Here is a 27988-nt window from a genome sequence, read left to right as displayed (position 1 = left end):
ACTGAAAACAGATGAATCACAAGTTTCGGGCAACAGGCTATCCTCAAAGCGTTCTATGCAGAGACAATGGCTGAGTCCCATGTAGTCCAGCCTATTACAGAGGTACCACTGACTTCAACTTCCAAACAGCGGGACTCGTGGGTTCAACAAGAAATTATAATTTCCCGAAACCTTGTTTTTAATTACAGCTGTGTAATGAACAATTTTCTCTGTGTCCAGTATTTGTACCCACTGGCTTGGTAAATAAAGATTTGCAGTTTTTCAAGAAGCATTTGCAGCCTGCCCCAGGGGATCCTAATAATTCTTTGCTTTGTTCATGCTTACTGGCAGTGGAGAAAGGGTGAAGGAGGGTGGGTGGGAGAAGGAGGGATGGCTGAGCGTGTGGTTATTGTAGTTCTCTCTTTTTAGACTTGTTTCACTACTTGCATTAATGTAAAACTGAAAACGTCCATTCAGAAAGGCAGAGATTAATTCAGAATAGCCTTCCTGATGGAGGGAAGCCTTCCCTCCATGGTATATTACCAGAAATCTATGTTGTCGAAGACAAAGCAAGACCATCCGTCTGGGAAGGACCACAATCTCATGAGAAGCTCGCCTAAGAAGGGATACAAATACAAGTTCCTCCCACCTGAGTTTCACCACCAGATTTACTAACAGTCTGAAGAAGGTGAAAGAAAGTTTGAATTGCAGAGCCCTCGCTTGGTAGTGGTACTGGCCTACACAAAATTGGAGAAGCTTCCTGTGTCCTAGGAAGATGGGGATATGGAAGTAGGCTTTGGTTAAATCTACTGTTTGGTTGGATAGACTATTGTTCTCAAGGTCTCCATGTGGAGGTGACACAGCTAGGTAGAGAATAGCTCTTCAATCCCCACTTCCTTGGGCATGGTAAGGAGTACATTGCCTTTTTTGGAGTCTGGCATGGATCCTATTGCCTGAATGTCCAGTGGACAAAGTTCTGGATCATTTTTCCTATTTGGATTTGTCCCGAGTCATTCTTGTCATTTTTGGGATTAAACTTCCTTTCAAATTGACCCCTTCGAAACAGAGTTCCAGCTGCCCCTGCTCTGCTCTTGCTCTTAGAAGCATGTGGCAGGAAGGAAAGGAAGAGTTGTGTCAAAATGTCAATCTTGGCATCTTGGATTCCAAGGCAGGGCCTAGACTTTCACCTTGTCTTCTACCAGGATTTTGTTCTGGAGTTCCCCAAACAATTTGTCTCCCTGAAAGGGATATCCTGAAAATATGGTTTTCACATGGTAATTGGTGGGCCATGCCCTTAGTCAAAGCATGTCTGGAGTGGCTATGGCCGAAGCCATTGCCCAGACTGAAATGGTGAGGGCACCCAAGGTGGCATCTGCAGTAATTGCTGAGGTTTTGAGTAACCTATTTGCCCTTCATGCAGATGGTGATTTCCTTCAGGAAGTAGCTGTAGCATCTTATGTGTATAGCTGTAACTAGGACCTGACAGGGGCACTCCACCACCACTTCCCTTCTCAGCAGTCTGCAGTAAGACTAAAAAAAAGATTCAAAGAAGTAAGAGACAATAGGGAAGTCCATGTACAGGACTACAAAAGAAAGTCACGAGCTAACCAAGCCTCCAGTGGCTTTAAAAGCTTTCCAGTTTAAGGGAGCCCGTGGCCCAGTTCATTGCAGAGAAACTCAGGATGCTTGCACCAGAGTCCCAATGCACTGCAGTTGGTTCAGATGCACCCATGATGTGGGTTCTTGGCCACGTTTGCTGGGCCTCACTGTGGCCTTGTGAGACCTAGAACATACCAGACATTCTGTTGTGCTTTGTGGCTGCTGTTAACGGGAAGGGATTAAGAATGGAAGGGAAGCTGTTCTTCAAGTCTGTTTGTCCTTTTCTGACCTTCCCACTCCGGGAGTTCAGATAAAAGGGCATCTCAGGATACAACGGATGCAGTGTTTTTGAAAATCTGCCCCAATACAAGTTTCAACCAGATCACACTACCTCCAAGTGATTAAAACACACACACACCCCTGCTTTTTAAAGCAAATGCTGTGAAAATCAATGCCTGATAAACAACCCACTGCGTGTCAGATTGACTTCCATTGTAAAATGTAGAAGATTTTTTAGTACAAAACTCCCCCACATCATGACTAGTGCTTCTGGGCACAACTGCTTTATAGACACTGAATAGATGCTTTTCAGAGGCACCGGGAAGCAGGAGGCAACATCACATCAAAACGTAGTCTCCTGATTCCCCCGCAGATTCCCAGGGAAAAAAGTTCTAGTCCAGGGTCTGCAACCCTGTGAATAGAGCCATATTTATTTATTTATTTAATTCTGGTATTCATTGATTTTATTTTGTGCTCTATTGGCATATTTTGTCGTTCACTGCCCTGAGCCCTCCGGGGGAGGACGGCATACAAGTATAACAAACAAACAAATAAATAATAAACCAACCAACCAACCTGCGGCTTTCCAGATGTTCATGGACTTCAAATCCCATCAGTCCCTGTCAAATGGCCAAAATGGCCATGCTGGCAGGGGCTGATGGATTTGTAGTCCATGAATATCTGGAGAGCCACAGGTTGCAGACTCCTGTTCTAGTCTATAGCATCCTATGCACACCACTCTTGAAGGCATGGGCGGGGATGGGATGGTCAAAGCAAAAAATTTTAAAGTTGGCAAAAAAGCCTAGATGATGGTCAGTAAGAAGACTAATTGAGCGAAACCCCTTTTTACTGTCCGAAGAAGTAAGCCCAACTCTGTTTATGTTGCATGCATGTTTGCCATGCAAACTGTGGTACAGGGGCCTTCTGAAAGGAAATTGTGAAGGGATCAAAAACAGGTCACAGCTGTATTTGCTCAACATCCGGTCACCAAAGACAACACTAAAAGGATTTCTAGTGACTAGTAGTTGACTCTTATTAGTGCTGCATTGATCTTTTTGTTTTCATAAAGGTGGAGTTTTGAGTCAAAATATGCCTTTTTAAAAGGCCTGAAGGGTACAGGGCCCACCCCGTCCATTATGCCTCCTTACAGCCACTGACTCTTAATAACTGGAGCCAGAGTATTAGCATACTAAAAACTGGAAATGACTTCTTTCCTAAGCGATCTCAGTCAATCTGGAAGCAAACAATGAACGCAACTGGACCTCTGATTGCAGCCCATTAGAACTGACTATGTGCTGAGTACAAACTAAGCACATGTCTGGCTTGTGGGTTTTCCGGGCTGTGTGGCTGTGGTCTGTTAGTTTTTGCTCCTAACATTTTGCCCGCATCTGTGCCTAGCATCTTCAGAGGCACGTTACAATAACATGTGCTTCCCTCCATGGTACATGCCTCTGAAGATGCCAGCCGTAAATGTGGGCGAAACTTTAGGAGCAAAAACTACCAGACCACAGCCACACAGTCTCGAAAACCCACAACAGCCAGTTGATTCTGGCCTTGAGAGCCGTTGACGATATCTTTAGCCCTTATTGCTTACACGCCTTTCTGTAGCTCTGTGGTGTATAAAAATCTAAATTTAAGAAGCGAAGTGGATGAGCATCAATGTCTGGCTAAAAAGAAACCTCCAGAAATGCTCACTACTGTACACATATTTCACTTGTTTCCAAAAATGCCCCTTCCTCCCTTCCCCGGAAATGCTGGAGATGGAGAGCTGTTCATAAAACAGTCAGCTCCTTTTCAGCTTTAATGCCTTACTGCTCATCTACGATCTAACTAAAAACCGAGATGGAGTGGGATGAAGCCCAAACAAATATGCTCGGTCTAACTATACTCCAATGCTGACAAAGCAGAGGAGTTAAGTAAATAATCTTCCTGAACTGGGTTAGTGTGGTCATACCATACTCACAGCACAAACTGAAGATTTTGAGAGCTTGGCGTATTCCATCTTATTCCCATGTGACTTAAACCAAAATCTATTCAATTTTTTTTCCCTTAGCCTTAGGCAGACACGTTACTGCATAAAAATTTTTTAAAATGCATTTCTTGAGGATTATATTTGCCAGTTTTAAAAATGTATATGCACGCCTAAGAGCCCAGAGCGTGCGCTCACATACACACTCAGAATACTTACTAATCCCTTTTCCATCACTCTGTTGAGCATGACAACACCGCGGCTTTTCTGTTCCCAAACCATCTCCCAAAAGTGACCACAAGTATTTGGCAGAGGACCCTGCAAAAGACACAGAACCTTCAAGAACAAGCAGCGCTTACTGTGGTGCACAAGTTCACCGAGTAGCCGAGCAACAGTTATCTAGGTCTAAACTCAAACACAATTGGTGCCTTCTGTCTTCAAGTATTTGAAAAGCAAATAAGTTTCTTCAAGTGGTTTCTTTTCCTCTACTGCGACGTTGCTAAAAACGAATGTTTTGTCGTACGTGAATTTTTACAATTTCTATGTAAATATTTAAGGAGCTGTCTTTACCAGAGGGAAAAAGAGAAAGAGACATTCTAGAAAAACCTACGCAGAAATGAGGAGCATGCAGCTCTACAGGATGAATTTAAGATGTTTATCCGGTCCATGGGGACTTGGGATTTACAAAGAAGGGGGGATATAAAAGTGAACTGCTAGGAAGTTAGTCATCCTTAGCATCTCACGAAAAGTCTTGGCTTTGCACTGGTATAGAAGGTCAGGAAGAGTGTGCTATTCCTACTAGATGTTTACCCTATCCCCTTTCAAAGTAGCCTCTCTTTAAGGTTAAAGGTTCTTCCTTTCTCACCATCCTCTCACAGAGGAATCCATATGGCCCAGGATTGTATCTACAAAATTTCGACCCAGGATTTAAACATCACCCAAAGATGGGGTCGTTCCCACAAGGCTTGCAAGTGCAGCGACTTGACCCTTGGGAGAAAAAAACCCACAGAGGACTGCTGAGTGGTCGAAATGTCAATTCCATTAGACCACAGCTGATGCTTAACATCATCTGAATGTATGTCTTATCATCTAGCAGTTAAAATAAATAATCCAGAATAGCTATTTGCCAGGAATCAGAGCCAGGGGGACTTGAACTGCCAAGGCTGAACTTAAACTAACACTTCTGACACTGGGAGGGTATACAGAAAATCAGGTTGTGACACCCAAACTGTGGAATTCTCTCCCCGGGGAGATTTGTCTGTCCCCTTCTGCTGCTATCTTCCACAAGTGCGTGAAGACTTCCTTTGTTCCATCTGGTGCTCCCTCAGTAATCCCTCCTTCCTGATCGCAGTTTTAATTGATGTTCTTATATCTTTGTATTTTAGCTCTAGTTTTAATTGTTTTAATGACTTGTATGGGGGGGGGTTGGTTTAAAATGTGATTTTTATTATGCATGTTTTAATTTGTTAGCAACCATGGTAGCCCTTGTAAAGGCAGAAAGGTGGGATATAAATGGTATAAAATAAATGTTTTCACAGGAATGAGATTTAAACCAGGGATTCCATAATCACAAGTTGTTTTCTGAGGTGCTACGCAATATCTAAGGATTGTTAAAGGAAATGGCTTTGGAAGAAGATGGTTGCTGAACTGACCAAACAGGGACTATCATCAACTGGAAAGTGGGGGCAGAACAACATCTTGGATAGTGCTGACTGAAAGTAAGCAGACTTGATCTTCAAAGACATGGGAGGTACAACTGGTGGCATATAAATATTCCAAAACTTTGAAATACATATGTTTTGTCGAAGGCTTTCATGGCCGGAATCTCTGGGGTGCTGTGTGGTTTCCAGGCTGTATGGCCGTGTTCTAGCAGCTCCACCCAAATACAGGATGACTATAGGCAGTAAACAATCAAAGGGAACAAAGGACAGGCTACTTCTATTCAGATGCCCTCACCTAGTGACCTTGCTATCTTCATTGTTACTCACATGATAATGGGTGGATACTACTCAACACATGTAAATCTAGCTAACTGCACCCTTTACTTCTTAACAGACAATGGTTCTTTCCCCCACCCTGGACACTCCAACAGGTATATATACTCCACTTGCTTTCCTACTATCAGATCCTCTGAAGATGCTAGCCACAGATGCAGGCGAAACATCAGGAGAGAATGCTGCTAGAACATGGCCATACAGCCCGGAAACCACACAGCACCCCATTTGAAATACATACTTCATATCAGAAACCACCCAGGCCATGTCCCCTATTATTTCACTGACCTCTGCCAATCCTCCTGTTCTGTATCTCTTGCAGTCCAATGTTAGCCCCTCCTTGCACACCAAGTCCCCACCAATCCTTAATTTACCCAGTCGTTCCATATTTACTCCTGATTTTATTTATTTTATTATTTATTTATTTATTATTTAAACTTTTATACCGCCCCATCCCCGAGAGGCTCTGGGCGGTATAGGCGGTATAGCCCATTCCTTTAATTTGGTCAATGTATTCTACCTTAGTTCTACCGTTAGGGTATGATAGCAATGCTTTTGCATAATCAGGAGTACAAGGAACATTCAGTTAGGCAAGGTTTCCCGGAAGTGTGCATGTTCATTTATGTGTTTCCAGGAAATATCGGTTGAGCTGATTCATACTTCAAAAAAGGTACCAAGTGCAAGAAGCTATAAAGACATTCTTACAGTAGCAAAAGAATGGACAACAGGAGAAAGAAGTGTATCATACCCTCCTTCTCAATTTATTTTAAAAGTATGGGCTAATCAACTTCAAAACTGGGGTGGGGGGGAGAGAAAGGCAAGTAAATTGATCTTTTCTTCATCTTCCATCCCACCACACTATTACCTGTGTAAGGATGTAGCTCCTGTGTGCCTCTTTCATTTTTATCAAACTAGCATTGATATAGTCATTATCATCTTGCTGCAGCTTAATTCGACTGTGGTCAACTGTAAGATGGACAATTAGAAAACACTGTTGAACGCCTGTCTGATAAGAAATTCATTTCATACCAAAAACCAACTTACTCAAGAACTGCAGCTACTACACATCTCATTTTCAAATAACAAAGTGTAAAACAGCATTTATTAAATATGATTCTGGAATAATTATTCTGAAGGAACGGTGGGCATTGGAGAAGCTGAAGTTTAATACCATGCTACCGACAGATGTTACAATCACAATTTAATTTGCATTCTGGGAAGTCTTAAGGCTCCTCTATGTCAAATGAGAACTGCATATGGATTTCAAGAATGGTGCCCTTTAATTTTAAAAAGCAACATTTTTCAGGGAAGAGATCAGAATACTGCCTGAAATTTAATCTCTTCACTGTCATATCTTTTATCAAGTTAACGTGTTTCCAAACCTACACATTTATCATCAGTATCTAAACTACTCTGACAATAACTGCACTATATTTTTAAAGATCTGAAGTTTGCCCTATTTAGCCTGCCCAGATATAGAAGAATCCCCACATTTTACAGGAAAACCAAATTGACTGGAAGCCGTACCATCTAAAACAAACAAAAATCAATGGTGGTTACCACAAAAAGAACCCCTAAAACTGATCAGTAAGCAAAATTATGTGCAACATTACAGCTCCTATTGAGTTTTCCTGGAAGACTCAGCTGATTTTTAGCCTATTAAGTGATTGTAGAGGTTTTCCAGTACGTGAAGATACTGTATCTTCAGTTTTAATTTGGACTGGAGACTCGTGACTGCTGTGCACACACAATAACCTCCCTCTTTTAACCTTTTGTGAGATGGAGGGAGAGATTATAATGCACCTGGAAAGGAGAAAGCTGTTTAAAAAAACCCTGCTTCATGACTTGCTTCAGAGTGTAAAGGAGAAGGAGCACTTGGGAAGCAGGGATTGGATGCCACATCTTCCTGGTCCTTCTCAAAGCCTTACTTATCAGGGGTGTTCTGATGATAAAATGAGATGCATGCAACCTTGCACCCCCTGAAGAAGGGGCAGGGTGCAAATGTGATGTATTGAAATATCAAAAAAGCACCAATCAGAAAGTCAGATGATTTTATTTTTTAAAAAGGAGAGTTCACCCCTGCCTGGAAACTTTATCGACATATGGAAAGAAGCAGAGTTTAATCAGTGGTAAAACAAAGACATCCTGAACAAGCTCAAAGGTGCTTTGTCATAATTGCTACGACTTCATACGTTCCATGGCTCAAACCTGTGAATGGGAGCTTTCTGGTCTTGAATCTTAGCTCATATTGATGCATTCATATGAAATTAGGGGAGCAATGAATATATCAGAAGGGGGGAGAGGGAGGAGTAATGGATTTATTGAAAATCTGCAACTAACTGGACTCAACTGTCTTTGCTTGTCGGCCCCACATGATTTTGTCTCTGCACTGTATAAATGCCCAACTGTAGAAGTTTGTTACTTGATAAGCTAATTGTGTTATTTCAGGCAACTACCAAAATCTATCAAGCAACCTATCTTGGAATTGTTCTAACAGGGTTTTTCCCCCTTTCTAAAAGGACTGCCTCTGTTTTGAGAACAAGTTTCAAAGTTGAAGCCATGGTAGCATGTTGCAACATATACAAAAAGGAATCTAGAGGCACCTTGAAGACAGCAGATTTTTTTGTGTCGTAAACTTTCACGGACTAGAGCCCTCTTTTCCTTGGAACGCCTGATAGGATTATTCAGAGGCAGGAAAACAGTCATAAAATAGCTAAATGAGATAGCAGTAGGCATTCCAGCAAGCTCTTCAACTTTGGATAAGCTTAACTCATTTATAGCAGCTTATCCACGCATCATCCTTTTCCCACCCCACAACAACTTTGAACACAGAAGGGCACTGTTCTTTGCAAGCTGCATCTCCAGAAATGATGTCACTGAGACCTTTAAAAAGTCTTCCAACCTTCTAAAAAGTAGCTTTAGACAACGGTTGAGAGTGTTCGAGTCAATGCAATGGAGGAACTCCATGTACCTACTGTATCCCTTTAAATGTTTGGTTAAATCAGTGATGCTGAGTGAAAATTACTGGCGAGGGGGAAGGCAGACACTGATGCCTCATTTAACTGGCCAAATTCTTGTAATGACAGCTCAGATTAAAACTGGGCTAAGCCATCGTAAACTGCTGGAGAACAAGCTCTTGTCACCCAGTGGAGACCTCCTACAGCAGTGGTGGCGAACCTTTGGCACTCCAGATGTTATGGACTACAATTCCCATCAGCCAATTGGCCATGCTGGCAGGGGCTGATGGGAATTTTAGTCCATAACATCTGGAGTGCCAAAGGTTCACCACCACGGTCCTACGGCATGTTAAAAGATGTGAGCCTCCCCATCTGCTAACACACGTAACAAAAGCTACATTTTAAAAAACCTTATTTGATGAGAAAACTTATAACTTATAAAAGATTAGAAATCCGATTAGAAATCAATTATACTTACAAGGGCTGACATCTCTGTACCTATTGCGAGTTTTATTTTTGGGAAGTTTGGCCACTTTACAAGGAAAGTCACCGGCTTCATGTCTTATGTCCTAGAAAAAGGAAAAGTGAAGACATTAGTACCTGCCCTCTGTTTACAAGGAGGAGCCAGAGTTCAGTGCTAGTTCGTAAAAATCACTGGAAGTGGCTGGGCTTATTATCAAATCCGATTCTCTTCGGATCGTGCAATTAGTAATTATTAAGAGCAAACATTTTATTTATTTATTCTTAAACATACTGAGCAGGGCCTTTGAATGACGCAGGTGAATATTACTGGCTAAAGATGTGGATATACCATCCACACAAAAGAGGCTGGGACAGCAAGGAAGTCGGGCTGAGACCATGTTGTTTGCCAGAATCCCCTGACATGAGGCACAGCCCTCAACGTTCTGTCACTGCCAAAACAAACTAGATTCACACCGGCATGTTTTAACTGCAAAAAAGTTCACTAGATGAAAGCAGGACAGTTAAACAGGGATATCTGGAACAACACATTTGTTCATCAATATTCAACGCACCACCACTGCATAAATAAGTATTAATAGCTAAAGGCAACACATGTCTGGTTGAGATAAGGAGCCAAATTTTTCCTTGAGTCATCACCAAGCTGTACTGGCACTGCAGATTTAAAGAGCACACTTCGTACTCAGCGTGTTTTTGATATCAAGACAGGAACACCATTTCAGATCTGGCTGTCAAACAGCTCTCCAACTTCAGTTTGTCGCTGATCTCTCTTGCGTATAGGAAAGCATTCAATGCTTAGTGGAAGGAATAAAATGGTTGCCTTAAATTATAAACCAAAGCCTCATTACATACAACAGGAGCACGGAACAAAAGGTATACAGCGTAAGAAAATATGGAAAACCTTGTGCAGACTGAGAAACGAAAAGAAAGACATTGCAGGGTTGTCGCTCCGGGCTCTACCCAAAACCAGCTGTTGCAAGGAGACTGAAGAAATCCCAGGACAAGGATCTTGCAAGTGCAAAATGAACAGTAAAGCTCAGCTTTTAAAAGGCCATCCAAGACAATTAAACAAGATGCTCGGCCAAATGCATCATTTTCCACTAGGACTGGACTGAAGCCATTTTTTATTTATTTTTACTAAAAATAAGAAAGCTTGACACAAGCGCCACGCAAGTCTGCTTTGTTTTCCACAGCCTCTTTAGACATAATAGAGATTGAGTGCCAAATCCCAGTTGAGGCGATTTTCATGGAAAACACACCGTGGCCGACTGTACACAGTCCTGTCAAGAACCAAAGTAATACATGGCCCAGCAAACTGTTTTAATTTACACTGCAGCGTGCGTTCTAAAGTTCTCTTGACAGATCATTGAGTCAGACCTCCAGTATCAAAAACAGGGCTCTAAGGACAGGCACACGAAATGCCTCTGAAAAGACCACGCAATCTGATACAAGGAGGGGAGATCTACTTCTCAAATCCTGTAGCCATGTTAACTCCTATGAAGTCACACCTCAGCCTTCCCTAACCACAGCATCCTACTTTCACATCATTGTTGGTTCTATCCAAACTACCACTTAGGAGAAGATGAAACTACTGGTGTTCCTCTTCTATCATCCTCCTTAAGTCATTGAAAAGGGGATTCAAGTATAACCTTGTCACAGGTGGGTAGCCAAGAAAGAGAACATCATAAAACTACAGTGAGTTTCCCGAAACATTTGTTCATGGTCTCCAGAATCCGAAGACTCTTGAATTTCAATCCCAGGCCAATGTTTTGAAAAACTCATCCTTATATAATAAGATGACATTTTAAACTCTTTTATATCAAGGAACAGAAAACCTGAATGACAACAAGCACCAGCCATACAAGATTTCCAGGCTTCTGAACATGAGTCACAAGACAGCAATCATCTCATGCGCTCGAATCATTTCAGAAAAACAGATTCGGCACCAAATACAACTTGTGAAATGAGAGGAAATGGGAGCTTAGAAGAGACAAATCACCCCCCCCCCCAATCTTTATAAGTAAATCTAGATGTGCATGCCCCATTTCCTTTGTAAGAATTCTGCTTAATATTTCATGCAAAGGATCTTTAGATTGAAATTACAAGTTCGTTCACTGGGTCCTACTTAGTTAGGCCAGCACTTCTAGTTATAAATACTACCAATACATCATAACGGTCCACCACATTTTGATGAACTGTTTGCATAAAATCTGGTCAGAGCAAGGCAGCATCTTAAAATTAGTTGTCAAATTAAGAAATTGCTCGTCCTTCCAGCACTTAAGTGAAATCCTGTAGAGGCTGAGTGGCCAATTGTGCCTCCCTTATTCTTTAACATTAAGCCACTGAACATGACACTCATCAACATTTTGTGCATGAATGGAGGTATGTGCTTATAAACCAGAATTCACACTGCCAAATAATCCTCCCACACAGCAGTACACATCTGCAGAGAACTTCCTCTGTATTAAGTTTATCCTTCATTTGTTTCAAAGCTAAGAGGGGATTTCTTTTTCATTAAAGATACATTGGAAAAATACTCACTTGACAATACACTACCATGGTTCAAAATATGCACTATTTTGGTTCAAAATATGCACAAAATATGTCACCCGAGGGCGGGGCTGGTGCTGCTCAGAGTCCAAACCAAAATAATGGCACAACACTCTTATCTGTGGGGTAAGATTTTGGCCATAGCCAAACCGTTTTATTGGCAAAGGATGTAAAGAAGCGTGAGGCGCAGAATGGGATCTGATCTGTACCCTGGGCAGCCTGAGTGCTGCCCCCCAGTGAAACCTTCCTCCAACCCAACTGTTGGAGGAAATCATTAACTTTGCGCAGCAACCGTGGGACGCAGTTGGGCGGCAGGCCCGTCTGGGGATCCATTTTGCGCAGCGCAGCAGTAGTGGAACTCAGGTAGGCAAGATGCCTGTCTGAAGATCCAATTTCACCGCTAAGAGGTGCAAGCCTCAGTACCTCCCGGCTGGGCATCCTGACCCATGGCTTGCTCCACCCTAAACCTCTTAAGGAGGTTCCGCTAAAGAGAGTTAGCTCCCCAGCTCCCCCTACCATCACATCAGTTCCCATGTGCCTACCGCCGGCTTGGCCTTGACAGCAAACACATGCACTAACATTGTCCAAAAGGGAGAGGTGGGTGGGAAATTCGCCAGCATTCTTCTCAGCAGGAGGGGCCAAAGGCCAGGCGAAGCCTTATAAGGCTCCTGGCCGTCCCTCTTGACGATATTATGATGCTGCACTGACATTAAGATACCTCTGCCCACAATGGGAATGGCCGCCGCCTGCCTTCCGCCCTTCTACGGGCAGGCGCAGCGAGGCCTCTTAGCCGTGCCCTTCCCGGCCGGCAATGGATGGCTGCGCTGATTCGCGGTAGCTGTTTTACATCTACAACACAGGAAGCATCAGGGTGCACACAGCATGGCACCTGATGTTCATATGTATGCATTTAGATAGATAGATAGATACTGCCATAGATACTTCCAAGAGCAACCAAAACCATCAGAGGGCTGGAGCAGCTGTCCTATACGGATTGGTTAAAATGCTTAAGGCTGTTTATTTTAAGAAGAAAAAGAAGTATGGAGAGACATAACCTCTGCATGGGGCAGGGAGGGGACAGGGAGAAACTTTTCTCCCTCTCCCAAAGTTAAACTGTGGAACTGACTGCCACAGGCTGTGATGATGACTGCCCACTCAGGTGGCTTTAAAAGTAGTTGAACGAATTCATGGAGACTATCAAAGGCTATAAGTCATGATGAATATCTATTCGCTCCAGTACCAGCATAGGTGTCGTGGCCCTCCAGATGTTATGGACTACAGTTCCCATCATCCCCTGCCAGCATGATGCTGGTAGGTGATGATGGGAACTGTAGTCCATAACATCTGGAGGGCCATGAGTTTGACACCTGTGCACTAGGGGCTGTATTCCTCTTTATACCCGATCCTGGGAGGCAGGGGTTGGAGGATGCTGTTGCAGTCATCCCGCTTGTGGACTTCCAAGAGACGCAGCTGTTGGCCACTGTTTGAATAGACTGCTGGACTGGAAAGGTCTTTGGTCTGATGCATCATGGTTCTTCTCATGTTCATTATCCCCAGACACTGTTCTAGGGACCCTGTGGAGGGAGCTAAAGAATGACAAAATATACAGGCAGGAAGAAACAGCAATATTTGGAGCAAACTACCACTGTTACTGACATCTTCTGCTCGGAGATGATCAAAAATATTTCCTGCACAGATTTAGTAATTCGTTCAACACCATTGTGAAATATGTTGCTTCCTTTGTTAAAAAAAAAGTCATTATCACCACTCACATCAGTTAAATACCAGTAGCACAGCTCTTCATTAAGAAGACCTGCTTTATGATGGTTGGCGTTCTGCAGCTGCAATATCTTCTGCATCCATGCAGTCAACAGTTGTAAGAAAACTGTATGAAAACTGGCAGCACTGCAAACTACGAACTACCAGGTAAAGATTGATAGCCAGAGCACAGGTGAACAAAATGAAGAGTGAAAACACCATTTAGCACACAGCAACCAACCATTTATTTTCCATAGTAGTTCATTATCAACCACTACTGGTGATCAGACAAAACCTTTTAACTGCAAAAGTTTTAAGGGGACAGATAGTATCTCACATCTTGTGATTGAATGACGTGCAAGTTGAAGAGCAAGCATTTTGGGTCGGGAAGATTTTTAAAAACCAGATTACATATCATTAGCTTGGTGGCTTAGCCTGGCTGCTTAATATGGAGAGGAATTACATAAGCAATTGTGATCTCGCTGCTATAAATGTCCCCTTGCAGAACAGCTTTCCTAGAAAGCCCCTTGCTGATTCAGTCCTACAGAAGTAATTTGACACAAATTGAAGTGAAGCAATCCAAGCAGCGCTTCCATGAACTAGTCAGCAGGCAAGAGCTGTGCTGAAATACCTAGCTGCCAGTATGCAAACTAGGTAGAACAGTCACATCCTGCCAGCACTCAGCAAAGGCTTATGCAAAAATTCTCTCCCTCTTACCAGCCCCAGACACTTGGGAGGGAAGTATTCATGTTGAAGTCTACCAACTGTTCACGACAGGACTCCAAGGGCACACAGATGGGTTGTTGATACCTGCCCCTTCAACTGTGAAGTAGCCCCCCTCCCCAACACTGGCAACTTTCCAAAGCATCTTCTGGAAGCCTTGGAAACCTTATTTTGCCTGGCTTTCAGAGGTCAGAGGAGGAGGAAGAGGAAGAGAAGGAGGAGGAGGAGGAGAAGGAGAAGGAGGAGAAAGAGAAAAGAGTTTGGATTTATATCTCCACTTTCTCTGCTGTAGGACACTCAAAGCGGTTGACAATCTCCTTGCCCTTCCCCCCTCACAACAAACACCCTGTGAGGTGGGTGGGGCTGAGAGAGCTCCGAAAAGCTGTGACTAGCCCAAGGTCACCCAGCTGGCGTGTGTGGGAGTGCACAGGCTAATCTGAATTCCCCAGATAAACCTCCACAGCTCAGGTGGCAGAGCGGGGAATCAAACCCAGTTCCTCCAGATTAGAATGCACCTGCTCTTAACCACTATGCCCCTGCTGCTCCTGAAGCGATGCTAGAGTTCAATTACCTGTAGTGTATTATCTTCATTGGCTGTTTTCACATTAATATGTTAGCGACCTGTCTGCACTAATCCAAATTCTTCACAAGCACCAGAGACAATCCAAATATCACAACTGGGGGTCACAGCTCAGGGCTGTGTATGTGTTTTGCATAGATAAGACTTCCAGGTTCCATCCCAGCTGCCCCAGCTAAAATAATTTCCAGGTAGCAGGGCTGGGTAAGACATTTTGGGAGAACTGTTTCAATCAACTTTTTAAAGCAACTCCTTAACTGTGACAACTGGTGAAAATTCCAGTGGCTACTTGAACCCAATATACAGGAAAGACTGTAATTTATAGTTGTAACATTAAAGAATCACAGAAGCTATGACTACTATGGGAAAAAGTATGTTTTCCTTAGTTTGAGTATAGATAGTCACAAGAAAATCTGTCTATGAAGCCATAAGTGAACATCCTTTCTGTCACATCAGATAACAAAACCATCCCCCCCCCCAAAAGTCCTGCCAGCTTTGACTGTAGAATGACATTGCAACCTCGCTGGGGAGGGGGAGAGGGGAGCACAGGGAAAATTATTTCCAGACATTTCTGAATCCTTCACCAATGATGGCCAAAGAACCTTGTTAAATACACTTGAAAGGAAGAGCTTATGATTACTTTTCCAGTCTTTTCTGACAGGAAATTTCCAACAGCTTCTCACAACTTCCTCCAGTGAGGCAGACGTTCCTCATGCCATGCAGAGATACAACGGTTTGTCAGTGGCAGTTCCTCAGGAGGTGTCTGTTGGCAAGCTTTCTCAACGCTTAGAAAGGCACAATGGTTTTCATTGCCCAAAAACGTATGCTTCCAAATGTATGTACATAAGTATGAATGCATGCCTTCAGCCTGCCTTGATGGGCAAGATGGAAGTCCGTGTGAGCAGCCAAGCTGGAGTGGCTGAGAGAATTAGTTCTGGAAAGTGGAAAAGCAGCAAGGATCTTTTTCAGTGCCAGTCAGGAAGAAACATGAGCACTGTGTGGTATGGGATGCACAATCTTGGATTTTACTTAGGCATTACAAGATTAAATTAATATTGTCAGCCTTCCTGTTAATGTGCCTCTGTTAAATGTATTACAGAAAAAAGTGCTGCTCATCAAATTTACACAATGTCCATATCCTCTGCTGGACATTTTACTTATGTGGAGAAAAGTTTATAATCAAAGTTGGTAGAGAATGAAAAGGAAAAAATAGCTTCCATGGTAGTTTATATATCTGTAAGAAACTCAATTCATTACTAGACTTCAAACACAGAAAAAGAAAGTCTCAAATCAACAGGCCACCTTGCCCAATTGTTTAACTAATGCTAGAACTATGAAAGAACAGCCCAATAGAACAACTATTTTGGTATTAAAGTTGTGGTAAATGTACTGAAACATGTAAATTATTCCTTAACTATACCCCTTTCTGAGGTATACATTATCTTGGTGAGTATACTATTAAAATACTTCTTTACATGTACTAGCAGAAATCACAGTTAGAGTCTTTATTTAAATGCAAATACATATTTTGGCTGGTTCCGCTTCATTTAAGTATGGTTTGAATCTCATATTCTGAGGGTTGCTTTTCTGTTATTTTATGGAAATACTAGTGTCAAAGATCTTCTCAGTTTAAAGTAAATAAGAAGGTAAAGCACAGGCCTGTCCTAAAAGAACAAGTAGTACAAGGATCTCTCAACTGGCAAGGACAAAACACACTGTTAGGACATTCCAGAAGGCCCAGGGGTGATGAAATAGAAGTGAACCAATTTCCAAAATATAACCCTACCATTTCCTCTCAGTTGCCTAAAAGTCAGATGTGAACTGAGAGGCGACAGGCAGGGCAGAATGAGGAACTGGCAATGCTAAATACAACTACCTACAGAGACGGGATTAGGGACCCTCCTTCTTAAATGACTACATAGTTGAACATGGTGAAGAGACAACACTTGAGTATTAAACCTAAATAGCAGTTGCCAGTTGCAAAGATCTAGAAGGTAGACTGTTCTCTAGATATACAATGGAAAAACACACAATACTCCTGAGGTATCATTTGCCTGAATGGCAATTATCTAACTGTCATTTTATGAGAGCTGCCATTTATTTGACTAAAGTGAAATATGTTCAAGTGTCCCATGAAACCCCAAATGCACTGTTAGAACCCCAAATGTTCCAACAATGTGTCCAGGTGAGATTTTTCTTTTTGATCACAAGGGCACAAATTAAGGCGATTTCCCCCTCAGCGGTACAAATTCAGAATTCTGATGGAGGAAGAGGCTAGTACAGGGACGTAACTGCCAGAGGGACAAGTGGGGTCACATGTCCCCGGACGCCACCCATTTGATCATGTGATGGGTGCAAAATGGCAATCCTCCACATGATCAAGCCATGGTCAAGGGCTGGGAGCCTGCATGTCCCTCTGGTACGTGCAGCCTCCAATTGAGATGGGGGGGCTGGCATGTGGCAGCAGCTGGCACCGGGCCAGGAGTCTGCCGAGGGGTTCCTGGCAGGCCTGTGGCAGGCTGCTGGCCCAGCGCCAGCTGCTGCAACCTGCCACACCCCTCGATTGGCCGCACCTGCCTCGCTTGAGGTCCACGAGTGAGGTAGGCGCGGCCTTTGATCGAGGTGAGGGCCCCCCGGGAGCCGGCATCAGGCCAGGAGCCTGCCAAGGGGAGCCTGGAGGGCTCACAGCAGTCTCCTGGCCCGCCAGTGGCTGCTGCCACCTGCCAGGCTCCTCCTCGATCGGAGACCGTGACTGCCTCAATCGAGGCCCTCGAGCAAGGCAGGCACAGCCTCCGATGGATGTTGGGGGGGGGGGCTGGCAGTTGCTGCTGGTGGGTTGGAAGACTGTCAAGAGGTGCCCAGCAGGCTCCGGCAAACTCCCAGGCCGGTGCCGCCTGCTGGCCCCCCTTGATCAGAGGCCGTGCCTGTCTTGCTCGAGGCCCTCAAGGGGTGCCCCTCAATGGGCCTGTATTTCAACTGTATTATTTAACATCAGTGCACTAAATTTTGAATTCATTTTTTAAAAGAATTTATTGTAATACAGAATATCTTTTTTAAAAAAATCATTCTCCAGTGCTTCCAAACAGAAGGTCAGAAAGTACATTGTAGAATGGGAAGAGAGGACACAAGATATGAATAGCCAAAACAACTAAAATGACCAAATGTCACACAATGGACTAAATATTTTGTAAATGAAAACTGTGTGTTGGCATTTGCAACATTAATCAGGAAGCTCTGCCAACAAAAAGTCAAAACTTTTTTCTAGTATCAAGATAAATACAAAAGCAATTATGCCGTTTAGATCCAGATAGACTAATGAAGTCCAGAGCTATGCCTGAAAATGCCTGCCCAGCTCTAGGACTTCAGTTAACAGCTCAAATCTAGTGCACATCTGAAAAACTTATCTGTTTTGGTTCTTAGTTTTTAGATAATATATCCTCCAGCAGTTATGGGGGGAATCTCTCCCGTGTGCTGTCTTTTAGCATAATTATACTTCTGTTGGTTTTATACCCCACTTTTCTCTACCTTATTCCCTTCCCCTCCCCAAAACAGACATCTTGTGAGGTAGGTGGGGCTGAGAGAGTTCTGAAAGAACTGTGACTAACCCAAGGTCACGCAGCAGGCTTCATGGTTAACTGCTGTTAACCATTACACAACACTGGCTAATAATAATGCCATCGAATCACAACCTCAATAGTAGTAGCCCCAGGACAGTAGGGTTTGTGACCAGAGATGAGCAAAGATAGTATGCCATTGTGTATCTCTCAAACCCAGTTTCCCTTGGTGATTTGTCATCCAAGTCATAACGGAAGCCAACCCTGTCTATCTTCCAAACTCTAGTGACACTGGACTAAGCTGGGGCTATCAGGTTGCTTTTTTGGCACAGTCTTAAGAAAAATGCTAGCATTTTTGTTTACTTTTTTAACTATTCCAAGATAGTCCCAGCGAATAAGAAATGAAATTCCAAAAATTAAGCACAGTTTACTCCATATATCTCTTGAGAGCTTTTCCATGTATCTCTTGGGAGTTTTTCAGAGCTCTCTCAGCCCCACCCACCTCACAGGGTGTTTGTTGTGAGGGGGGAAGGGCAAGGAGATTGTAAGCTTCTCTGAGTCTCCTACAGGAGAGAAAGGGGGGATATAAATCCAAACGCTTCTTCTTCTTCGGAACGAAAAGTGGAATACAAATATTTAGATCAATAAAATTTTGGTTAACAGACATGGCACTTGACATAGAAAATAGACAAATGTTTAGAGACAAATTAACTGTTTCAACAGCATCATTGATTGGGGCCAATTATAGACCAAAGGCAGAAAACAACAGCACAGCTAAATCAATTTCATTTATGTAATCATAGTCACAGCAGCTATCCAGTTTCTGTATGAAAGAAAATCCTCAGTGATTTCATAATTCTCTATTTGTGAATAGTCACTTTCCCTATAATATAGTCTTACCCCTGCACAATGCCAAACCAAGAAGTCTAGTAGAAAGCCAAATGCAACAGTGTCTTTAACTGATAATTGTGGCAGGGCGCTCTGCAGCAGCCAGAGATGTTTCCAATAAAATCCACAAGTATAAGGTTTAATACCCCTACCCCCATTATTTCTGAGCAAACAGAGAGAAGGAGATGGAGGAAAGAGATAAAGATTTTCTAAGTACAATAAATAGACCTACTGAAACAAGGACCTCCAACCATTTCCCAGTAAATACCCCCATCCAAAGGAGGTGCATGTATCCACTTCTGGGAGTGGCGCACTGCCGCGCCGACAAATTTGCCTTCCCCGGGGCATTCACTCAGGCGGAAGGGCATGTGGCTGCCACACACACCCCTCCAGTGCTGGAACGTGGTGCTGAATGCCACACCAGCATCCCAAGCCTCCTTCTGGAGCTATTGACATAGTGGGGGCAGGCCGGGGGAGGAGCTAACATTAATGGTGTTATGATGGCAGGCCACAATCTGAACTGTGTTATGCTGGCCCATAGAAACTTATTGGGGAAGGGGAGACTTTTGAACTTTTCAAGTCTCCCCACGCTGCTGGAAAGCCTCTTTGAGAGCGGTGGGGCAGCTCCACACCAGCGCCGTGGTGGGCTGCCTCCAGTTTGTATGGAGCTGTCTGTCAGCTAGGGAAGTCCACTACAAACCCTCTATGCTATTTTCAAGATTGTGCTGTCTCCCCCAACAATATGTTGGGGGTTAATTGAGCTGCAGCAGCAAGGAGACATGGAAATATCCACCGCTCATGTGGAGGAGTGGGGAACCAAACCCAGTTCTCCAGATTTAGAGTCCACCACTCTTAACCAATACACCATGGTGGCACTTACTGAAAACAAGTCAAATTTGCTATGACATTCAAACAAGATTTTTGTGTGTGTGTTATAATGAAGACTTCTGGTATTTGTTACACTTGTGTGGGATGGGGGAGGTGAAGGCTGTATGTGTATATGCGGGAATCACTCTGTTTATAACCTGTAGTTTAAGGCACCTGAATACCATCATTAGGGTTTCATAGGGGCTTAAAGAGTAGAACAACATTCTTAAGACATATTGCCAATTAACACTAGATGCAGCCACCTGACTTCGAACTCTATTTTGGAGCATCACAAAGCGCATTCAAAGGCAGTGCTAATTTTTCAGACAGCCACATTTGGCAGGATAAGACATGGTTCAAGCAGAGATCACTTCTGTCTACGGGAGCCATGGCACCTGAACGGTAACAGTCCATTAACAGATCTGAAAACCATACGCCATCTGTAAACTGAGAAGTGATAATTGTCTCTTTTCTTTTTTACAGACCATTTTCTTTCAGAAGTGAGAATACATTTTTACAACGCACCGTACAAACAGCTGGTATGTTTAGTGTTAATACTGCACAGATAAAATGAACCTAGCACATTTTTTTTTACCCAGGGAGACAAAAGGTAAAAAAGCAAAAGGAAGTCCTCCTGTGCAAGGACCAGGATGCTACTGACCCATGGGGTGACATCCTATCGCAACTAGGCAGACTGCCTTTATGGAGTGGTTTGCCACTGCCTTCTGTAGTTGTCTGCGCTTTACCCTTAGCAAGCGCATTTTACCAACTTTGGGTGGTTATCAATTGCAAAAGGGGTTGATTTTGGGGAATCATATTTGCGTGATGCTGCTTCTGGCTGTTTAAGCAAGAGCATTCAAGGAAGTAGGAACCGACTTCAGAAGAATAGAAAGCTGAGCCAATTCTGAGCTGGCGACCTGAAACCAACTTCCGTAGAGATCCAACTCAGGTTGTGAACAGAGCCTGGACTGCAGCACTGCAGCTTACCTGTCCGCACCATGGGGCTGGCAGACAAAAAGTGAATGCTTGCTAAATACTTCCATAGTTTTGTAATTTATTCCTATAACTATGGGTGAAATGAAGGCATAATTGGCTACACTGACATATGCATAAACAAATCAAGACGGTAATCAATTTAGACTGTGAATCATTGCTTACAGTCCTCCCCTGCCTCCACCCATTTCTCATGTGACTGAAGGAATCATTTACACAGATTAGCATTTGTTTAAAATTTTTCAGAATAGCTATGCGGGGGGGGGGGGGGGGAGTAGCATATGCTACATTTCTTTTTCCACTGCAACAGCCAGAAGGACTGGAGGGGAAAGCTGACCAGTTCATACTTCTGCTGCTACTCCCTGATGCCCATCCTATTTAGTTTATGATAAAGCAAATTATTTTAATTTACTTTTATTGTTAACCATCTTCTGAGTTGACTAAGTATGACTAAAACAGGGTGCATAAATACAGTAAGTAAATAAATATGGAGAAGCCAGTTTCTCTTCATCCTCTCATTCTAGTACGGGGATCGACCCTTTGGAGACTCACTGTGAAGGGGTCTTCTCCTGGGTTATTCTCCACCATCAATCAAGGAGGCAGGAAATATACTTTGGTCACTTCCTGTAGGCTGGTCATAGCTATCTTGCCCGAGTATCTGACTAGCCGAGGATTGGACTCACCACAATGAGACAAGAACAATGGAACCACAACCAAACACACAATAACATGCTGAAAAAACAAACCTAACCTAACAACTCTGGAAGGGACCAAAGCTCAAAGGAATCCCCACAGGCTCTGAAACTCTAGCTTGGAATGTTAACATTGCAATTTTATATATGAAACGAATTACCAGAGAAGAACGAGAACAGGGAGGGCCAAGATGGCCTACAGCCACCCAGGAGAAGACCCCTTCACGGTGAGTATCCAATGGGTCGTTCTCCTGGATGGTGTAGGCCATCTTGTTTGGGTACTCCCCAAGCAGTGACCCGTAGGGTGGGTTCTGTTAATCTCCGATAATGTGCTCCAGGATTCTCCTTCCAAAGGAGGCCTGAACAGCATCCAGAGAGGTCAACCTATAGTGCCTCACAAAAGAAGAGGGGGAGGCCCCAGTGGCCGCCCTACATATCTGTACTAGGGACACGTGCTTGACCAAGGCTCTCCAGGTAGAGTGGGCCGTGATGCCACTGGGAACCGGTAGACGGCTGGCCTTGTGTGCCTCAATGAAGCATGCGCTAATGTTGGAACTAATGGCCGCAGAAGACATGGCCTCACCTACCCTTTTGACTCTATCAGTATGCTCTCCAATTCCTTCCTGAACAGCATCTCGCCATAGAAGGAGTAGCCGGCTACAACCATCTTGGAATGTAAATCTGCCATCCAGGTCCTCAACCAGGCATTTCTTCTTGCCACTACTGAAGAAGCCATGGATCTGGGTTATTTCTTACCCCATCTGTGGGAGGCAGGATGTAGTTTTTTCTAGCTTAGCTTACTTCCTGTGAGACTCCATTTTAGGTAGTATTCAACTGTCCGAGTTATAATATGGAACGAAAAAAGTGCCCAACATACACAGAAATAGACTATAACAGCACTATAACGAACAATATAACTGTAATTATCATCTTAACCTGAACAAGTATCTGAACATAAGGGTAATGGAGCACAAGTGGAGGACAGACCAGAAGGGAGGGCCAAGATGGATTCCGTTCCCCCAGGAGAAGACCCCTTCATGGTGAGCATCCAATGGGTCGTTCTCCTGGAGGGGGAATCCATCTTGCTGGGGTCTCCTAAAGCAGTAACCCCATTAGGGGTCTACCAAACATTGTCTCAGCGGCGGCCCAGGCATGTAACTTATAATGCCTAACAAAGGATGACTGTGAAGACCATATTGCAGCCTTACAGATGTCCTCTACTGACACCCTGTTTCTAAATGCTGCATTTGTGGCCGCACATCAGATAGAGTGTGCTGAGATGCTCTCTGGCACTGGTAATCTACTGGTCTTGTAGGCTTCAATCATGCATGCCGTGAGGGATGAAGAAATGGCTGATGCTGACATTCTGCGACCTAAATTCGTCTGTGCCACACTGACGAAGAGATGGTCACATTGCCATATGACTTCTGTATGGACGATGAAGGCTTTAACTGCACATCTTACATCTCAGTGATGCCAGAGGCGCTCAGTTGGGTGAGACGGCCGCGGGCAAAAAGTTGGCAAAACAATTTCCTGTCGCAGATGAAACTCTGAGCTGACCTTTGGACTGAAGGTTGGGTCGGTTCGCAGTACCGCTCTGTCCGGATGAAAGGTACACAGATTAGGTTTGACGGATAATGCCCTCATTATGGCTACTAACTGGGGGTTTATCAGAGTCACCTCAGCCCCTGTCACAGGCTCCATAAATCTTACTGATTCCTTCCTGAGCCATGGAGACCTGTAATATATTAGCTGCACTGACAGGTTGGGCCTCCTGCGTTTTAGCAACTGGCTTTGGGTCAGAATCAGCCCATTTGACAGTTTGGACCTTTTTGGTTGGGGACTGAGCGTGAGGTTTCTGAAACCTGCAACACTGATATCTGAAATGTCCTTCCTGAACAGTAGAAACAGATTACCAATCCCTTCTTGAGTTGTGAGGGGGTATGTCACTGCCCTCTGAGTTATACACGGACGTCAGCCAGTCCCTATCACTCCTACAGGGGAAGGGGGATCTGAATCTAGAGCGAGGCCTTTGCCAGTAAGGAGGGAGGGCAGGGGATGGCTGCAGCTGCTTAGAGATCTCCTCCCTGATGGAGGAATGCATTAAGGCTACCAGCCGGTGATGGGAGAAGATGCTCCACTCCAAGGGAATGGCATCTGCCATGTTGCTTTCCCTCCCACTCCTCTTTCCCTCTTGCCTGGAGAGTCCAGCTAGATCGGAGGCCTCTGCCGCAGAGGCGTCCATCGGCTGCAGAGTTTGAACACTGGCATTGGAAACGTGATCAAGGTGGGAAGATGACACGCCGTCCTCTTGGTGCCTCCCCTCTTTGCGGCTGCAGCCATGGCTCTCACGCCCAGACGTTCCCTGGCACCCTGTACAGGGGCTGGTCGAGCGTGCGCGCCAACCTGCGCGCCGAGAGGACGATAGTGAAGAGGCTCGCTGGCTAGCCCCATGGCTGCCTTGGGACTGGCCGGTGCACACTTCCCTCTCAGCCAAACAGCTGAGCGGGGGAGAGCAGGAGGCTTGACTGGCAGACCTGGTCACTGCCCACCGTGTTCTCTGCTGCCGAGCGGCAGAATCCCTCGTGAGGAGAAAATGGTGCCGACGCCATAGCTGCTGTAGGGAAGGCTTTTTTGGTGGGAAGAGGGAAACACAAGGAGGGCAGGGACCACAGACACAGAGTTACAAGGAAAAAAGACTACAAAACAAGATGGCCTACACCATCCAGGAGAACAGACGCATTTGTGTAGTGAAGACACAAGGAAGTCAGGTAGATTCATCTGGTTAATTCCAAGCAGTCAAAAATTTCATGTTAATTTTCAGACTGCAGCAAGTCTGATGCAGTCATTAAGTGGTTTGTGCAAGAAATGCCTGTACTCCTGCACAGGAAATGCCCCAGCAGCAAGGCCAATACGACTTGGTATATCTTTACTGGAGAGATGAAAGCAAGTAACAAGTAAATTAACTTGAAGTCCTGCCATCGGTTAGATTCCAAAAGCTGGGTAAGGAAAAAGTACAGTTCTCCCCGAACATCTTCCGCATCCTCTGCCAGAGGGCATGGACAGCAGCATGAGAACAAAAGTAAACAGGAGTCGAGTGATCCCTTTTGCTGCAACCACAGACTCCCCTTGGAACTGCTACCTTTAATCCTTCAGGGCGATATAGTGGTTAAGAGCAGGTGCACTCTAATCTAGGGAACCGGGTTTGATTCCCTGCTCTTCCACTTGAGCTGCGGAGGCTTATCTGGTGAACTAGATTAGCTTGTGCACTCCAAAACATGCAGAGGCGAAATGAGGGGAAACTGTGCCCGGGCATGCGTGTATCCTGCGCCCCGCCCACAGCGCTGCCCGCCCCTGTCCCAAAATGCCCCTTCTATGCCTCCGCCCGGAGCGTTGGCCCCCCCTGTTGGCACTACACCACTGAACACATGCCAGCTGGGTGTCACTGGGCTAGTCAGAGCTCTCTCAGCCCCACCTACCTCACAGGGTGTTTGTTGTGAAGGGAACGGAGTTTGTAAACCCCTTTGAGTCTCCTTACAGGAGAGAAAGGGGAGATATAAATCCCAACTCTTCTTCTTCTTCTCTTCTACAGGCAAAGTGCAGAAAATCAAACTAGGTGAGGCTGGGCTCTATGCACAGTTCCCTATGGCTGCACAGTCAAGGAAAGAGCGCGGCAGCAGGCTTTACAACATCCACTCCAATTTGGAGTCATTATCTCGGCACTCCTATCCTGCTGATAAAAAGAAGAGATTTCATCTGTCTCCGACTGATTAAGGGAGAATGGAGATAAAGGGATAAAGGAAATTAAAGGTAAGAAACAAGCATCTCCTACTATTTACTTAGATATTAATACAACGCTTTTCTGCCCAACGGGGACTCAGCATGAGAAGTTCATGGAGAAGGATACAATGAACAAAGTCTAGGTGATCTGGGAGAATGTTCTGTTTGGATAAAACCTGGGAAGGGAAACTAATGCCCTTGCTAAGGCTCCCAGCCACTTGGTGAATTAAAATTCGTGGGCTCAAATCTCTGGGTGTTTGGGGCGAATCTCTGACAGGCTCTAGAAATATTTAGGAAGGAAAAGAATTAATCTTTCCACCCTGCTGTCTCTCTACCCAAGGCAGGATGAAATGAAAACAAATAAAACAGCGGGGAAGAAACAAGCCCCATCAAAAACGAAATTCACTTTATTCCAATTTTACGCATAAAGACACCTGAGTCAATTAAAAAAAATATTTTAATTGTCTGCTCAGAGCCAAACAATATGGCAGCCACAGAGCATGACACCCACAAGCAGCTATTCCGCAAAACGGTAACACTGCAAAAGCTCCGAGCAGCTGCCAAATGGCGAGATGCCGTAAAGTTTATTGGCATTCACAGTTCAATTGAGGAGTGAAGCATGGACACCCAAGTATCAATCCTGAACAAAATGTGAAATAAGCCTTGTTGACTTCAGAGGAACTCATTTCTCAGTAAAGAGGCTCAGGACGACCCTCTTCTGCTTCAGCGGCAAAAAGGGACGCCGTTTCTTCGGAATATATTCACATTAACTTTCATTCCCCTGAGAACTCTATCTCCGTTTATGTCAAAATAGTTTATTTGTTACCAGCAAATGGAGAGCTATATAAAGAGCTAAAAATTCTATCCCAGGCCAGACCCCCTACTTCAGTTATGCTATGGCAATATGTACCTGACTGGGATGGTACTATTTTTATATTGATGTGCAAGACTGGAACGAGCAGAATATGAGCAGTATCCTGTTGCATAATGATGCACTATTTGTTTTAACAACTTGGGATCGTCTCTGAATTATCTGAAATGCATGACAGGTGGCCAAGTGATCTAATGTACAATAAATACAATATAGTCAAGTTCACAGAGAAGTTGTAAACGTACAATTATTTTTATCCTGAATGCGAAATGCACACAACACGCTCACTGTTTTTACACTGTCGACACAATCTATGCATCTAGGGACTGACTGATGGAGGAAGAGGCTAGTACAGGGACAAGTCATGCAGGCTGTTCACAATCATGTCCAACATGCTGTTTCTTTGTGCAGTTTAAACACTGTGTCTACGGCTTGGATCCTACCAACTAGCCCTGTGTGTGCCTGATTGTTTGTGGACCCAGGGACAATGGAAGCAGCAGGGCAGGGGAGAACGTCAATACACAGATTGGGAAATAATCTGGCCAGAGCCTTACTGGGCACAACCACAGGAGTGCTGCTGCAGCATGGGAATGGGCCAGCGCTGGGTGAACTGCCTGCCACCTAATATAACTCAGTCCCCCAGCCCACCTGCTGGGGGAGAACTGGGGTAGCATGTCTTGAGATTCCACATGGGGAAAAGGCATCCTGAAACGGTGTGCAATCTCCCCAGGTTCGCCCACGGAAGCCTGTTGCTGCCTTGAGCTGCAGGACCCCACCTCTTCTTCGAGCCATGCTGTACCAGCTTGGAGCTGGCAGGATCGGGCTCCCTCTACCCACTTCTGGGCCACAAATGCAGCCCCAGATGACTTCTGGGCCTTTGCCTCTGCCACTGAGCACCCTTCCTTTTCTGTCAGCACTTCTGTTTGTGCCAAGGCCCACTGGAAACTGCTTGATCAAATTTCTAACAGTATTTGCATAATGCAGTGGTTGGGTGGCTTTTCCTTCACTTTTTTATACATCGCCATAAATCCTACAGGCCTTGAAGAAGTTTAAATAAGAAATGTGAGCTTGGGTCCTGTGAACAGATTACTTTCTCGGTAGATAGCCTCTGCTGCTGAGCAGTTGTCCTCTAACATTAAAACCTATGTTTGTACAAGATCAGTGGTTCTGGCTGGAGTGTTCTCTCCATTCCAAGAGAGCAGCCTTTTAAGTGTTAACAGCTACTATAGAATCCAAACTATTAAGCCGCTCCTTTTCTGCATAAGCATAAATAAGCTCTTTCTGTTCGGTTTACGTTTCGAGGATTACGGTGCATCAAGCAGTCAATTTAACAAGGTTTGTTATGTGGCAGGAAAGTGCCTGCTTGAGAAAACCCTGGCAAATAACTTCACAAAAACAAAACAAAAAAAGAAGCAATTCACAGTTCATAGTGGTAAATTTCCCCATACGAAAGAACCAGATTTTGCAAAATGTTTCCT

The 27988-nt window shown here is 44.3% G+C and overlaps 1 protein-coding gene across 2 annotated transcripts in view; it reads right to left on the bottom strand.

The window, feature by feature from the left end:
• The window catches only part of PTPN1 (protein tyrosine phosphatase non-receptor type 1), a 78618-nt gene that overhangs the window by 15059 nt on the left and 35571 nt on the right, over nucleotides 1-27988 (bottom strand). For both annotated transcript variants that reach the window (XM_048497156.1, XM_048497157.1), the window contains exons 2-4: nucleotides 9256-9346; nucleotides 6686-6786; nucleotides 4046-4144 (exon numbers count right to left, since the gene is read on the bottom strand). In XM_048497156.1, coding sequence (XP_048353113.1) covers nucleotides 4046-4144; nucleotides 6686-6786; nucleotides 9256-9346 — 291 coding nt within the window. The remainder of the gene's footprint in view (nucleotides 1-4045; nucleotides 4145-6685; nucleotides 6787-9255; nucleotides 9347-27988) is intronic.

This window comes from Sphaerodactylus townsendi, linkage group LG05, assembly GCF_021028975.2.
Source record: "Sphaerodactylus townsendi isolate TG3544 linkage group LG05, MPM_Stown_v2.3, whole genome shotgun sequence".
NCBI lineage: Eukaryota > Metazoa > Chordata > Lepidosauria > Squamata > Sphaerodactylidae > Sphaerodactylus > Sphaerodactylus townsendi.
Note: the sequence above shows the minus strand (reverse complement) of the source record. Positions and strands in the feature narration are given on the sequence as shown.